The 15912-nt window shown below is 46.7% G+C and overlaps 1 protein-coding gene across 12 annotated transcripts in view; it reads right to left on the reverse strand.

Annotated features, from left to right (window-relative positions):
• The window catches only part of Ubr4 (ubiquitin protein ligase E3 component n-recognin 4), a 136525-nt gene that overhangs the window by 64691 nt on the left and 55922 nt on the right, over positions 1–15912 (reverse strand). For 5 of the 12 annotated variants that reach the window (XM_008821823.2, XM_029558035.1, XM_029558031.1 and 2 more), the window contains exons 44-59: positions 15450–15607; positions 14296–14467; positions 13740–13941; positions 12802–12965; positions 11945–12161; positions 10302–10518; positions 9542–9574; positions 8351–8414; positions 7908–8042; positions 6600–6774; positions 5769–5852; positions 5539–5679; positions 4466–4587; positions 3722–3833; positions 431–561; positions 138–315 (exon numbers count right to left, since the gene is read on the reverse strand). In XM_008821823.2, the coding sequence (XP_008820045.1) occupies positions 138–315; positions 431–561; positions 3722–3833; positions 4466–4587; positions 5539–5679; positions 5769–5852; positions 6600–6774; positions 7908–8042; positions 8351–8414; positions 9542–9574; positions 10302–10518; positions 11945–12161; positions 12802–12965; positions 13740–13941; positions 14296–14467; positions 15450–15607 (2305 nt within the window). The remainder of the gene's footprint in view (positions 1–137; positions 316–430; positions 562–3721; positions 3834–4465; positions 4588–5538; positions 5680–5768; positions 5853–6599; positions 6775–7907; positions 8043–8350; positions 8415–9541; positions 9575–10301; positions 10519–11944; positions 12162–12801; positions 12966–13739; positions 13942–14295; positions 14468–15449; positions 15608–15912) is intronic. The other 7 variants (XM_017795274.2, XM_029558033.1, XM_029558037.1 and 4 more) reach the window with 5 other exon arrangements.

Consider the following 15912-nt stretch of genomic DNA (forward strand, 5'->3'; position numbering starts at 1 on the left):
GTACCTCTGAACAGCTCACCCAGATCAACCTCTCCCCCAATCTGGGGACAAGCTAGTCAGCTGGGTATCAGTAACTGCCAAGCCCTCTTTCCTGTGCAAGGCCATTGGGCCACTGTGTTCCTGGCACTGCCTTCTACCTTGTTGGTCCTGCTGCAGGCTCAAGGCAATGGCAAGTTCAACCATGGTCTCATCGTCTGCATCAGGTGGGATGTCCAGCATGGGGGGGAAGCCCTCAGCACCGGCCAGCAGGGCCTCCAGGGGAGAGGGGTTGCCATTGTTGACATTTTCGGGTGTTTCCAGGACCATCGACTCAGACTGCAGAGAGAAAGCTCCATTAGCGTTCATATCAAACATAACTTCCAGAAGCCCACTGAGTAGAAGCCTGAGGGGAGCTGGAGGCTCCTCCTCCTCCTCCTACTGCCAAACTTACCACCATCTCAAAATCTCCGTGGTCCACCTCACTCTGTTCCTGGCTTTCCTGACGGATGTGACTGCCATCAGGGATGCCTGATGACTGCATTTTCTCATCTGCGTCATCATCGTCATCATCATCCTTATCTCCTGAGACAAAGAAATCCCAGTTACCTGAAGGTGCTTGCTGCTTCACATGTGAAGTGATGGGTCACAGACCTACTGCAGCCCAAGGCAGGCCAGCAGCTGGCACGTTAGGCCTCTGAGGTCAAACTTCCAGGTGTTCTACGTGGAGGCCTAGTTCACTAGCTCCTTGTACCTACGAGGGTCTGAGAAGATGGCCAGTGGCAGTAACAGCCGCCATACAGAAATAGACTTTTCCAACTCATATAGGCTAAAAACCTTGGATTTGAAACAAAACAAAGCAAGAGAGAGTCGAGAGATGGCTGTGGTAGTAAGAGCACTACATGCTCTTACAGAGGACCTAGGTTCAGTTCCCAACATCCACATGGCAGCTCACAACTATCTGTAACTCCAGTTCCAGGGTATCTGATGCCCTCTCCTGGACTCCTTGGACACCAGGCACACATGTGGTGCATGCACATACATGCAGGCAAAATACTCAAACACATAAAATAAAAATAAAAAATAAAACAAAGAAGTCAAAATAGCGGAACCGACACACTCCATCCTCAGGAGACCTTAGACATGACAGGAAAAGCACACAACTGAGAGGGTGGACTGTCCCTGTCACTGTGGCTTAGAGCTTATTTCACCACTTTTTCCCAAGCAGCTGGGTTTGTGAGCTTTTCACACTCCATAATCACTATGAGAAGAACCAGGACCGAAATCTAAAACTGGACATTATGACAGGTCTCACCTGTCTGTGGGAAGGTGGAAAGCCCTTTTAAGGAGGAAGCCTGGGTCGAGCTCTGGATTGTTAGAAAAGGACAAGGACTGCCTTCCACTGACTGGGTTGCTTACGCAAGACCTCACTTGGAAATATTACCTTTTCTCACTGTAGGTTCCTTTTGTGTTTGTCTATGTGCATGTGTGCATGTGTGTGTGTGGGGGCCAGAGAGAGACAGCCATCATTTTCCCCAGTCACTCTTCACCTTATTTTAGAGCCAGGAAGACAGGCTAGCCAGTAAGCCCTAGGAATCCACCTGTCTCCAACTCTCCACTGTTGGGACTACAGGCTTTTATGCATGTTTTGGGACCTGAACCAGGTCTTCATGCTTGTACTGCAAGCACTTCACCAATTAAGACATTTTCCTGGGCCCCTCACACTTAGATAAAAGGCATTCTAGGAAGATTGTCTGAAAACTAAAAAGTCATACATATTTCTCAAGATATGCACTGTGGGCTGAGAATACAGCTCAGTAGTATGCTTGCTCAGCATGTGCAAGGCCCTAAGTCCAATCGCAGTACCACCAAAAACAAAAACAAGATATGCATTGTCCCATATTAGGCACCAGTTATATGGCCACTGAACACCTGATTAGTACAAGTAGAGATACGTTGCCAGGGTGAAATACACACTGGATTTCAAAGATGGTACCATAAATACATGAGACCTCACTAACAGCTTTTGAAATTGATTCATGTTAATACATCAGCATATGAAATTATCACTAAATTGTTACTTACTTCTCTTTATTCTTCACAAATGTGGCCCTTGACCATGCCCAAGTATATCAGGAGGGAACCTGTGCAATTTCCTGTCTAACTTACTATGGATGAGTCCCATTCAGGATTCTGCTTCTAAGCAACAAACTGAATCCTTAATAACAAGATTGTGCCAGCAAAAGTATTCTTATTCTTTTTAAAAAAATATTTTGTTATTTTTATTTTTTAAAATATTTTATTTATTATTTTTATTTTATGTGTATGAGTGTACTGCCTGCATGTATGAGTGCACCTGTGTCATGCAATGCAGCAGCGGTCAGAAGAGGGCTTCAGATTCACCTGGAACCGGAGTTAAGGACAGTTGTTAGCTGCCATGTGGGTGCTGGGAATTGAACCCGGGTCCTTAGCAAGAGCAGTCAGTGCTCTTAACCGCTGAGCCATCTCTCCAGCCCCTATTATTTTTATTTTATGTATATGTTTGCCTGCACGTAGGTAAGTGCACCCGTGTTGTGCAATGCCTGTGGAGGACAGAAGAGATTGTTGGATCCCCTGGAACTAGAGTTACCGACAGTCATTAGCCGCCACGTGGGTGTTGGGACTCAAACCCGGGTCTTCTGCAAGAACAACCAGTGTTCTTAACCACTGAGCCATCCCTCCAGCCCCATATTCTTATTCTTTTAAAAGAAAAAGGACATACATTTTATGTTTGGTTTCTGTGACTTTTTTTGTTGTTATATTTATTATTTACTTGTGGGGTTGGGGTCATGACGTGTGGAGGTCAGAAGAAACCAGTGGGTGTCCATTCTCTCCTACTACTTTACCCACTGAACTATCTCACCTGCCCTCATTGTATGTGTGTGGTTTTGGGGGGGGTGGGGGGGGGAATAAACCTGGTTTGGTTTTTTAAGACTGTCTCCCGATATATCCTGAAATTTTCTATGTAGATCAAGCTGGCCTCAATCTGACAGAGGTCCACCTGCCTCTGCTGAGATTAAAGGCAAGTGCCACCATAACCAGTTCATTATAATGTTTTTAACTCTAGTTTTTCAGATAAGGTCTCACTGTACAGTCCAAGCTGGCCTCAAACTTGCCATGTAGCCCAAGGTAGTCTTAAATACCTGACCATCCTGCTTCACTATTTATTATTATGGGCATCACCACCATGTCTACTGTCACTGTTCTTCTAATTCAGCAACTAATTTACTCATAAATTATTAACAATTATGTCTAAAACCTTGTTTGTTTGATTTGTTTTTGGAGACAGGGTCCTGCCATGTAGCCCAAGCTGGCCTGGTACTCACTATATAGCCCAGACTAGCTTCAAACTCAGAGCTGTTCCCCTGCCTCAGTGTCACTGTGATTTTTGTAACTCTTCTTACATCATTTTTTCTATGATTCTTAAGAAGCCTCAGCCAAATACAAGATCGTCACTTAACCACACAGGACCTGATGGTGTGATTTTCTTGGTTTGACTTGACTATGGCACTTTTACTTCCATTCTACTTATTACATATACTTTCACACGTCAACTTAAATTCTGTATAGAATATTAAAGACACAAAAAAACAAAAGACCCCCCAGGAGCTTGGTCAACATGCACAGCATGTCCTAACTATACCCCACTTCTGGCCCCACTGTTACCCACCACCCAGAGTTGAGCTAAACCCAGACTTCACATTACCCATTGGAGTGTTGCTTCGAGGGGACGAGGGCAATGTCACATGTCTTCGCTTGTTCCTGGGCCTTAGGACTCGAATCAGAGCTTGTTTACAGGAGAAGCTCACAGCAGGATCCTAAGGTTCAGAAGGAAACTGTCAAGCTTAGGTCCTACATTACTCAGGAAATCACTACTCTCCCTTCCTCTGTTAGCCAACCACAGACACAGTGGAAGACCTGTCTACTTCACCTTCCACCTGGCTTGCCAAATGCAGCCAGGTGGAGATGATCCGCCTCCAGACCTAGCACATGCAAGACCCATTCACTACCTTCTGTTTTAGCTGCTGGGGGCAGTCTGCCAGGCCGTCTGCTCCTGAACCCACTGTGGATCTCTACAAATGGGCTCTGGCTTTATATCACATGATGAAGTCCTTGGTGTCCCTTCTTGCTCTGTGCTATGAACAGTACTTTTAACACTTAGTTCTGGGACAAGCAGCAAGCATATTCATTCATATAGTCATTCCAATAATACTTATTCAGCATTAATTGTATAGCAGGCACCAGCCTACTCCCTGTGAAGTAAGCACTGTATAAGGAAAACTAAGCCCATTCCCTTCCCAAACCTTATTTCTACAGCTTTTATTGATATCTAGAACTACTGATCCCCATCAAGTTTAAGTCTACTTTATTCATCAGTTTAACAAACTAAGGATATTTTGCACACATTTCCAGGCAGACCAGAGACATCTAGAGTTGTGCTGATACGTACAGGACATAATAGCATCTGCATGTAGATCTTGGAGGCTGTGTTGATACAGTCCAACTCACAGGTGCAATAGCCATGGATAATGTCTACCAGTGCGTTAACAGTCGCTTCCACATGAGTGAGGCCTAGACAGAATGAAAGGATCATCTGAAAATCTTTTAGAAAAAACCCTCCAGATCCTCGAGAGTCTAAGATGGAAGCACAAACCATTACCATAATGTAGAAAGCAAAGGTAAAAACAAGGAAACATATGCAGTGTAGAACCACCTGTCAGCTTTACTAGGGTGTTCTAGCAAAAGTCTCCTGATTCCACAAAGTATCCTTAAAAGCCTTTGCAGTTCCTGCACAAGAAAAGCAAGTCTCGCTGTGCATTTGTAAAGACAAGGCAGGGAAATAAGGAGGTGGGCGGACACTAAGGCACATGTCCCCAATCCTGAGGTGCTGACAAAGCAGGTCTCTGACAACTTCTTAGGGTTCACTGTCTCAAGTAATCACAAAACATCAAATAGCTCTGGTATTCCACCCTGCTCTCTTGCTGTGCAGACCCTTCCTCTTCCTCTCAAACTTCCACCAAACTCAGCAGTGAGCCGTTAAGAGAGCCAAGGCAACAATAGCTTAGAAATAAAATAATCCTCAAGGCTGGTCCTAAAAACCTTCTCAACTGGCTTTGAACACAGTTTTTTAAGATACTTAAAAAAAAACTGGAACGGGAAAAAAAAACACAAAAAAAACTGGAGTCAGGTGTGGTGGCACACACCTTTAATCCCAGTACTCTCTGTGAGTTCAAGGACAGCCTGGTCTACATACAGAGTTCCAGGCCAGATGTGGCTACAGGGAAGACCCTGTCTCAAAAAGACCAAATTAATTAAAATAAAATACTTTAAAACTTACAAACACCACCAAGGAGACACCCACTCCCCACGCCCCCTCCTCTGTGTGAAATACACAACCTCACATGAAAAGATGGAGCATCAGAAAACCCTCTCCTTGCCGTGCCCCACTAATTCAGAAAGAAAAGGTCATACTGCATACTGCTGGAAGGAAGAACTTAGACCTACTTCACTCCAACACAGTACCTGGCAGGCAGGCAGGTGCCAAGAAGGCATTCTTGGGTTTGGAGGCATGGAGTTTCCAGAAGTGGTTCACAAGCTGAGTGATGAAACTACAGCAATCTCCTTCCACCTGCTTCTGCGGGTCTTTTCCCTCATCCACTCCTTCTACGCAGGAGAAAAGAAATTATTAATGATGGTAAATCTGAGACAGAATTTAATTTATTTTAAGGTTAACTCAGGTCAAGGAAGCTTGCCTGCGGAGGGAGTTTCAAGTGGGGCCCCAATCAATATGCCAACTATCCCTAGATTCCAGCAGGCACATCTGGGAAAAAAACAGTCTGGGAAAGGAACATCACAGAAAACATTGTGTGTTAGAATTAGAGAGGGGAGCATTCAGGATCTTTACAGCAGATTCCAATTGTCTGACTTCTAAAACCTAGGGAAACGTCTCAGATTTCTCTAGAATGATTTCAAGATTATACTGTAATGAAGACAGACAGGACTGACGACAGCGCACAGGAACACACGAATGACAGGGGATTGTAGAGCCATCAACACAGTCTATCTGATAATGCAAAGCACGCTTGTATCAAGCCATACCCAACCAATGTGAGATGAGGAAACAGGATGAAGCTCTGAAAAAAGGCCCTGCACACATTACTAAAGCACTGCTGAAGGACCGCATGGGTGGACAGGACACCACTGCAGTGCCTCAAAGCACCATGGGAAACCAACTGTACCCAACGACCATAACCTTTTGCAACCCTACATGAAGAGACATGGCGTGAGAAAATCCCACTCCCTGCCACACTGCCAGGGTGGCACCAGGGTGGAGCCAAGCTTAGCTTCACCCTGTAGGAACTTCAAGACAGACTAGCTGGTTTTCAGAACACTAGGTAAACTCAAGAATGATCAAAGACAACTCATTTAAAACTGGGCAACCCCAATATCAGAGGTCCTACTGAGTATAAGTAACAGGGAATAAATTCCTTGTCGTCAGAGCCAGCGACAGGAGGAAGAACATGAGAGGGCCAAGAAGGTGCTTAAGCAGGTTTCAGGATCACGGCCACATAGGCCAAGTTCACCTGTTTCCATCTGAGGCAGCTTTGACTCCGTAAAGTGCACGAGGTTGTTAGGGCGCATGATGGCAATAGAGCGAGCTGTGATCACTAGCCGCTGGAACACCTCAGGGTCCAAGTCCTTGCCTTCTTTGCTGGATGTGTTGAGACACTGCACAGCTTTGCTCAACAAGGCCTGGTCCTACAAAACAGCGGGTTCACAGAGGATCAACCCTAAGCAAAGGCTGCGTATTAAAGGAAATGGAGAACTGTTAGCGCCTCTCAAGAACAGGTAAACTACAGAAACTTATCTTTAGAGCTACCCAGTACTAAACTTCTGATACAAAATCATCATTGTTTAAAAAGTCGACAGCCAAACAGGATCACAGTGGGACAGGAAAGCTAAACTTCGCATGACCTTGGGAACTGCAACAGCCAATTGCTTCCTCCAGCAGAAGTCACTCTTCAGCAAGTTTGAGCATTCAAGAACCACATTTCCTAAACAGCCTTTCCGTGGGAGGCTTGACAGGCTGAACCCCCATATCTTATCGGGGTGGGCTACAGGCACAAAAACTGGGCTGGCAGTATTTCCCAGGGTCTGTCCCTCATGGTTCCATTTCTACAAAGTGCTCCAACTTACCTCCTTCAGCAGCAACCGGCCTTTGTAGGGGCGACCCTCTGCCCCAGATTTCACCTTCTGAGGCCCCAACAACCCCTACTCAACCACCACCTGCCATACAAGCACAGCTCTGTACCACCAACAGGTAAGGGGTAAGAAGAGCAGCAGCCTTGACCATCTACGCGACACCCCCAGCCCTTACTCTCATCTACACTCAGGGTCCCTCTCTTTCTTAAGACCTAATCCTGTTAGAGGGTCAGAAAATAACGTGAGCTAGCAGCCCACTAGGCAGTGTTCTCAGTTCTGAGTAATCCTTGCATTTCTCGAGAGGAAATTTGGACTCGGCCCAGTGTGACAGGTCCTTTCTTGTGCCTTCTTCACTGGGCCCGTTTGGTTTTTTGGTTTTTTAATATTATTTTTATTTATGTGTACAAGTGTATTGCCTGTATGTCAGTACACCTGTGTCATGCAATGCCTGCAGAGGTCAGAAGACGGTGTCGGATCCTTGGAACTGAAGTTGCGGACAGCTGTCAGCCACCATACGGGTATTGGGAATCGAATCTGGGTCCTCTGCAAGAGCAGCCAGTGCTCTTATCCACTGAGCCATCTCTCCAGCTCCCTAGGTTTTTGCTTTACAGGTGAAGAGCCAACTTACTCGCCTCCCTTTCAGGACATTTCCATTTCTACAGAAGGCCTCCCTGAGAGGGAACGATTACCTTGTGGCTGTGATAGGCCGAGCGGCTAGTGTGCAGGCTGGCCAGGAGGCTCTTAGATTGCTGCTGGACACTGGCAGGTGCTGGCAGGGACAGCAGCAAGGTGGCCAGCTCCTGAGCTGCGTGCTTGTTTCTCTCCTGATGTGAAAGAGAGCAGGGTTATCACTCACCCCACCAACTCAATGCAGAATGTCCTCTAGTCTGCTCTCCCCTCTGTTCCTTAAGGTCAGCCAGGCTAGGTTACCCATCATTGACTACAAAGGGCCAAAAAAGACAGTCTCTAAATTACAGCCCTCCTACAACATTGGTGAAGAAGCTCAAGACTTCTTTGCAAATCAAGATTAGGCTGTAAGTATTCTTCAGCTCTAAGACCACAGGCCTCAGCTAACTCCCCTACTTCCTGCCTCTTCAGAAAGCTCCTATATGCTTTAAAGAATGTAACTTGCCTTCTCGATGATTGGGCCAACAGCAAAGCAGCTTTCCAGGGCTTCTAAAGAACTCACAACCAGCCTGGGGAGACAGAAAACCTGGCTTGAGTACAACAACCGTTCTTCTGCCTCATGCCTGAGCCTAGACAGGCTGTAGCTGTGAGGACCTCGGGGACAGCTAACGAATGCCAAATACAAAATCAAAGTACAATAAGACCTGCCACAGGCATCATGCATATCGCTGCCTGTGTTACAGGCCAGAAGAAACCTGGCTTCTGCTTGGAGATGAACCTGAGGCCATGTTCATAATCCGCACTCAAAGACAGGGTTTTTCTTCCTCAAAGAGGATAAATGTGCTTCCTTCTGCTGCCTGTGGCAGGGATCACTGAGATGGGCTTAACAGTCTTGATGCAGTAGGACCCAAAGCTCAGGTGCTCAGAGATCAGTGGGCAAAGGGAGGCACAAGGGAGAGGTTAAAGCCATCTGCTTACACTGGGAAAGTTAAGGTTAGGTTTTTACTTATACCTCCAAGAAAATGCGCACAGGCATTTCCTATGGGCTGTAAGTACAGGAGAGCGAACAAACTGTATTTTTAGATGCATGCCACTTGCCAACATTCAAAAGACCGTACAAAGCATGTTTAGGAACATGGAGCACTTCTCCCTTGGGGAAGAAAATAGAAGCCCAGCTATTAAACAGTATCAAGTAACCTGCTCCCCGGGCTTACTCCTTTGAATTTAATGGGCATAGCAAAAAGATCAACATCCTCACAGCTGAGGTCTGGACAGGGAAAGTACTGAAAAGTTAGCTGGAGAGAAAGGGGCATAGGAAAGGGAAGGCACTAAAGAATGAGGGAGGATGAAGGGGGCATAGAACGAAGGGGCAGGATGAGCGCTCCAGTGGCTTACGAGCTGGCAGGGCACCTTGTCCTTTAAGCTCCACCCCTTCTCATCATGGTACAGAAGGAGCAGCAAGGCCTGGGTTAAGAGAGAGCCGAGAGAGCCTGATGCGGCCAACAACAAGGGTGCACTCACAGTCCTGGGAAGGCTCCATTTTACTCATGGAGAGCTCTGCAGCCATGCAATGACCAGAACAGAAAGAAGCAGGACTCGGAACAGAAGCGGAATCAGCACAAAGCCACACCACTGCGGACGCTGCTCTCTGACACACAAGCACTCGTGCAGAGAAAAGAAAAGAGGGCATACTAACCGGTCCAGCTTGGTTAGGGACTCAGTTTCAGAACTTGGGGAAGAAGCAAAGGGAAAAAAAAAAGGAAAAAAAATGTGAAGCTCAGAGAAACCTGGAAACACATCCTACGCAAACCATACACAAATAGGGTGTGGAAAAAAGAAAGAAGTGGGGAGGCTGCCGGTGGGGCACAGCGATTCCAAGCATGGCTGTTCTTATGATTTCTAATGTAAGAAACTCAGTCTTACATCATGAACTGTTTCATCTACCATGGCAAACCAGCAGCTACCCAGCACAAAGAAGCCAAGCATGATGCTTAAGAATGCCATCGTAGGAAGGTTTAAGAACACTGCGCTCTGCTGCGGGATTAGCCTCTTGCCTAATGTCATTACCACAGGGTAGTAGCTTCTTCAGAGAAAGACGAGATGATGCAATCAGCATAGAGGGGAGGACATCTACCTGATGTGTCAGTGAGCCCAGATCTAATCTAGAATACTGACTTAAGCACCTTCTAGTTTGTGGCCTCTGGCTATTCCAAATACTTATGAAACATAAAGTAAATAAATACTCCTACATGCAGAATCCAGCATTAGACATCTCTAAGCCCATTTTCCAGGCTGTGTGTACATCAGGGAGACAATGAATGTTGGGAGAAATTGTGTGAAAACTCAGCAATCAGACTAGATTTACTTGGGACCGTTATGGGGCTAACTCAAGACTCAGGAAGGCTCTGCAGGGGACAAAGGTAAGAATTGAAGGCAAACCCTGCCAGTGCTGGTACCTCTCCAAGACAGTGCCACTGGTCGTAGTTGGAGTGGCTGAGTCACTCTCCCCAGTGCCATTGCTCTGGTTCAGGTTGGAAGGGCAGATGTTGCTGACAGAGGCAGAAGGGAATTCTTCTGGGGGCTCATCAGGCCAGCCAAACTGCTCCTTAGTCTTGCCATAAATTTTTACAGCATCTATCATCGTGACACCTGCTGGATCCACCGAGGCACCGACTGTAATAAGCAAGAGAAGCCTTTGGGGAGCATATTCACTAAAGAGTGCACTCCACCCTTCCAAGGCAAAGAGCAGACCAGTCAGAGCACAAGTACGAATCACATCCATTTTATAGACTTAGAGAAACTTCATCTGCTGAAACACTAGCAACACATTCAATGCTGAATGCACAAGAAATAGTTCAATGGACCAAAAAGTCTGATGTCTTTTACTCAAGAAAGACCCTCAACATCACTAAGGATCCTCTTGTACACTCATGGTACTCTCCCTCCCACTCCTTACTCCCAACTGTCTCTAAGCACTTCCTTTGTTCAAAGTACAGGCCACCACTCACACTAATAGCAACTATGTCTAGGAGAAAGGACTTCAGACAGGTAGCCAGTACGTGATAGACAACATAAAGCTGACAGAAATGAAGCTGTCATCTGTTCTTGAAGAAAGCTTCATGCTAGGGATGCAGCTTAGTTGATATAGTGCTTGCCTAGCATATAAAAGGCCCCAGGTTCCCAGTACTACATAGACTGGGCATGGTGGCACACATCTGCATTTCAGAACTCGGGAGGTAGAGGCAGGAGGATCAGAAGTTCAAAGCCACCCTCAGCTTTATAATGAATTCAAGGGCAGCCTGGAGTATATGAGACCTTGTCTCACAAGTGAATAAATGAAGCCAGGCATGGTGGCTCATGCCTTTAATCCCAGCACTTGGGAGGCAAAGGCAGGCGGATCTCTGTGAGTTCAAGGCCAGCCTGGTCTACATAGTGAGTTCTAGGTCAGCTGGGGCTACAGGGAGACCCTGTCTCAAAAAGACCAAAAAAAAAAAACACTCTGAACAAATGAATACATAAAATGTAAAAAGCTTCGGTCTACGGGATATAGCTTAGTTGGTAAAGCACCTGCCTGGCATGTACAAAGCCAGTCTTACCTCCTCTCTGACCCAACATGAAGATTTCTATTGGTGAAGCCAACCCAACATCAAAGAAGTTGAGAGCTAATTGAGTCTGCCCTGTTTGCTCTCACACCTAGTCTTTAAAGTAGACTCTTTTTAACAGGTCTGGTGGCACAGGCTACCAGCTACTCAGGAAACTAAGGAAGGAGGATCCAAGTTCAAGGCCTTGGGAGTAAATTCCAGGACAGCCTGGGCAACTTAGGGAGAACCAATTAAATAAGAACCAATTAAAATAAGGCTGTGTACAGCTCAGTGGTAGAGCACTTGCCTAACATGTGAGAGGCCCTGGGTTCAATTCCCAATACTGCCAAGTAAGAAGAAAGTAGTCCTTTCCTGGCACCTTGCCTCTTTTACAGCTCAAATAAAGAGAAAAATAGGTAAAGCAGGGGAATGTCTAAGACTGGAGGGCCATCTAGTGGTGGCCTTCAGGTCTAGTCACAATGAGAAGGCTCCAGCCTGCCGTGGGGTGGCCGACTCACTGAAGAGGTTCAGCTTCTTGTCGGCTTGCAGGGCTTCCTCTCTGGTGAAAGGAAAGTCAAACCAGCGGGAACGGCTCAAATTAAGCTGCATGGTTCTGCCAAATATCTCGATGTATGATGGGGCCCGTTCAATCGCCTGAGTTCCGATCTGGATCCTCATGCCTGTCATTACCATGGTGCTGTTGTTGTTATTGATCTCAATGGTGAAACCACCAGGCTGCAGGGACAAAAGGTACACATCATGTCAGGCATGGTGGTGCACACCTTCCATTCCAGCACTTGGGAAGCAGAGGCAAGGAGATGATCAAGGTCAGCATGCTCTACATAAGAGTTCCAGGCTAGCTGGGGCTACAGGAAGATCCTGTCTCCAGAAAAAGAAAAGGTACACATAAGAAAATTCCCAGAATTCTTAAGATCAAAGTCTGAGTCCTTCCTTTCACATCGCCTCACTGGCTGCCTACATAAGACCTTCATTGCTTTAACTCTCTCTTCATCATGTCCTGACCAGAGAAAAAGAGGCAGAATGTCAGACTTTTCCCCCCAAGCATTAACGACTTCCTGCAACCCTCCGCACAGAAACCTAGCCTGGTGGAACAAGAGTCCTTTGGCAGATGAACAGATGAGAGTGTTCATTTATTCAAGGGGCCATTTGACCAGAACTGAGTGACGAATATGCATTCTATACATGATTCTAAAAGAAGATGCAGGGCTTGGCCTACTGCCCAAATGGTACAGTACTTGCCTAGCATGTATGAGGCCCTAGGTTCAGTCCCTAGTATTGAAAAGATAGACAGATGAGTTTCTTCAACCGTACTGCTGGTTTACAAGTGCACTACCCAGCCCAGCACAAGCCTCACCTTGGTGTTGGCCACATACATGCCAGTGGAGTTCAGCCGGTGCTTTATCTGCTGTGCGTTATAGACTTGCAGGAGGTCATTACCACCAAACTCCACATCCGTCAGCTGCTGGTTGTGTTCAAAGAAGTCAATGGGGAAGGTCACCTGGCTAGATGTACGGGTTGCTGTGGGGAACAGTACCAGATTGCCAGAGAGCATTAATGTGTGTAATCTCGGCCCCTCTGCTCTTACTCCAAGGCTAACGATTATAAGCATGCTCACAACTCTGCTCTCTAATCAAACTGCATTCCAGTGTTTGTTCTATCATGATACCTACACGAGATTAACTACCCAGTGGTTACCATTCCCTAACTATATGGGACCTAGCTATACAAAACCTGGAATTGGTGTGGGATATACAGTTTATTTACAACACAACAGAAACTACTACTTTACAGGAAGATGAGTGACACCATTATCCCAACAGCAGACACTGTAGAACGAATGTAAGGCAATGTGATGACCCCTGCAGTACCCTTTGCTTAGCCAGGGTCACTCCCTCCTAAATTCAATTCTCTTCCCCAAAGAGTCCTCTGTCAGTCAGGAGCCAGACCACCTGCTTAGAGACCTACGATGAGTTTGCCCTACTCAGTGGCAAACTGACTGCCAGAAGAGATCTATATTCCCATCAGTTTGAAGACATAGGCCAGCTACCTTCCCTAATCCCAAAAGAAAGCTCCTCAATCAAAGCCGAAGACAATGTTCTTTACAGAGCAGCAAGAACTGCTGGTTTGAAGTGGGCAGCAAAAGCCTGCCACAGGAGCCTCTGCTTTCAGGAAACTGGCCAGGACCTGCCTCTGGCTTCAAGTGTGCAGGGAGGAGCACAGAGGAGTGGCCTGCTCTGCCACTGCGTAAAAGCCTGCTGTGCCCATCCCCCTGGGGCTCCCAAAGGACCTTACTGATCGTAGCTGTTTTTCGCTTTCGCACAGGTTTCATGATGCTGATGACGCTGCTGGGTTGCAGGGACGGCTGGAGCCAGTAAGAGGTGTTCTCCACATTAGCCATGTAAATGCGCAGGCTACCATCCTCACACAGCAGGATCATGGTCGTCCGCTGCTGCTCGTTGCAGGCAGTGTGCCGAATGGCAACCATGTCTTGGATCTAGGAGAAGGCAAAGGTCAGGGGAGGGGAATTAGTTCCCACAGCTGTGGCTCAGAAGCCACAGGGAAAGGGGCTGTGAAATACCCAAGTTCACAGGCACATCAGGGTGTAAAATGGCAGCAAAGAAAATGCATCCAAAAAAAACCAAAACTTTTTCTTTTTTTTTAAATCCGTTTTGTATCATGAGACAGTCTATGTAATTAGTCTCGAACTCATGCTCCGCCTGCCTCAGTTTCCCCAGTGCTAAGATTAGGGATGTGTCACCTTACCCTGACTGAAAAATCTTTTCAAGACTGCCATTCAAAGAGATGGAACAGGGTCCTAAGTAGAGAGACAGGAGAAGACAGCACTGACCTTTGCTTTAGCAGGAAGAGTCTTAATCTCCTGGATGAGGAAAGTGTCTGGTTTCACCATGACTACCAGAGGCACACCAGTTGTTTGCTGTACACAACACACCAAGCCAGGGTGGTTCATCACTTCAGACCACTGGCAAAGGGCAGGAGAAGTCTTACTGCCACCATTGGAGCTGCAGAGACCAAGGTGGGACACAGTTAGGACACATGTACCTTACCATGTCACAGTTCCTTCCTCACATGAGGGCCATCCTCCAGCTATGAAACTTCAGAACAGAGTGCCTATGGGTCAGTTTATTCAGTCATATGAATGCTATCATATGCACCAGTGTGTACCCCCAAGAATCCTCACAGAAAACCTCTCCACCGCTAGGCTGCCACAGTCAGGGGACTAGGTAGCCTTATTTTTCAAGGCCATGGAGTTGCCTAGGGCTGTCCTATATGGATCTCCAAGCACATCAAGCTACACGGAAACTGCTGTCTTCATTCTAAACCAGATAATTCCCTACAGATGTGAAACAGCTCTTCAGAGGCAGGAAAGGGTGGAAGAGACCCTAAACCCCTTCTTCCTTTTCCTTAAATAAAACTTACCACCTCAAAGACACTCCCAGACAAGTGGAACACTTCGGAGCACATGCTGCCCCAGTTCTAGCCATGCCACCAGCACTGCTTCCATGTTCTGTTTACTGGCTGAGCTTCCCAAGGAGGAAAGAGAACTGATGACAGGGCAGGGGAGTGCCGAGGTGACACTGTTTCTTTCTTCAAAGGGGGTAAGTACTAAAATCACCTGTTACTTTGACTTCAGGTTTTCTCTCTGCATAAGTGAACCACTAACCCCTTGAAAGAAAAAGCTACCTAGTCCCCTGACTGTGGGAGCCTAGCAATGGAAGTTTTCCGTGAGGATTCCCACATATGGTAGCATGCATGTGATTCTGAATAAACAGATCGATGTTTGTGGTGGAGGGCAGACAAGCAGGCAGCCCACCTTGCCAACTATGACAACTGTTTATTTTAAAGGATTCCCAGTTAGAGAAGCACAAACTTGGTCAGACCCAGCACAGGAAGCAGTACTGGGAAGGGAGCGGAGAATGAGAAGAGGAGAGTCCCTGCTGACAGAGGGCGTTCGGAAGGTGGGCATTCAGGGCTTGCTCTCACCTTTTGATGTTGATGGGGAAGAGCTGCAACACCTCCAGAGTGGTCCTGCTGATGGTGGCTGCAAATGACTTGCCCTGACTGTAGCTGAAGAACAGCATCTGCAGCACGTGTGAATAGTACACAGACACACCGCCACCTGCCACCTGGCTGTTACTGTCCTGCAGAAGCAAAGATGCGCATGTGCAGGCTTCACGTACTGGCCTGGAAGCCAGCTGCTTGGGTGTGAGTTTAGATCATGAGTAGGTATTGTCACAGGAGACCCTGTCACAAAGACGCTAAGCTGAATAACTTTAGTCATGATCAACGGAGTTTTTGCTCTTAGGAAAAAGAAGTGTACACACACACACACACACACACACACACACACACACACGAAAAAAAGAGAGAACACAAAAGGGTAAGAGAACACATGCTAAACAAACTGAACAAGGAACAGAAGGAGAGGACGATGGGCTATACACTG

The sequence above is a fragment of the Nannospalax galili genome, unplaced genomic scaffold, assembly GCF_000622305.1.
Source record: "Nannospalax galili isolate Female #2095 unplaced genomic scaffold, S.galili_v1.0 scaffold1688, whole genome shotgun sequence".
Classification (NCBI taxonomy): domain Eukaryota; kingdom Metazoa; phylum Chordata; class Mammalia; order Rodentia; family Spalacidae; genus Nannospalax; species Nannospalax galili.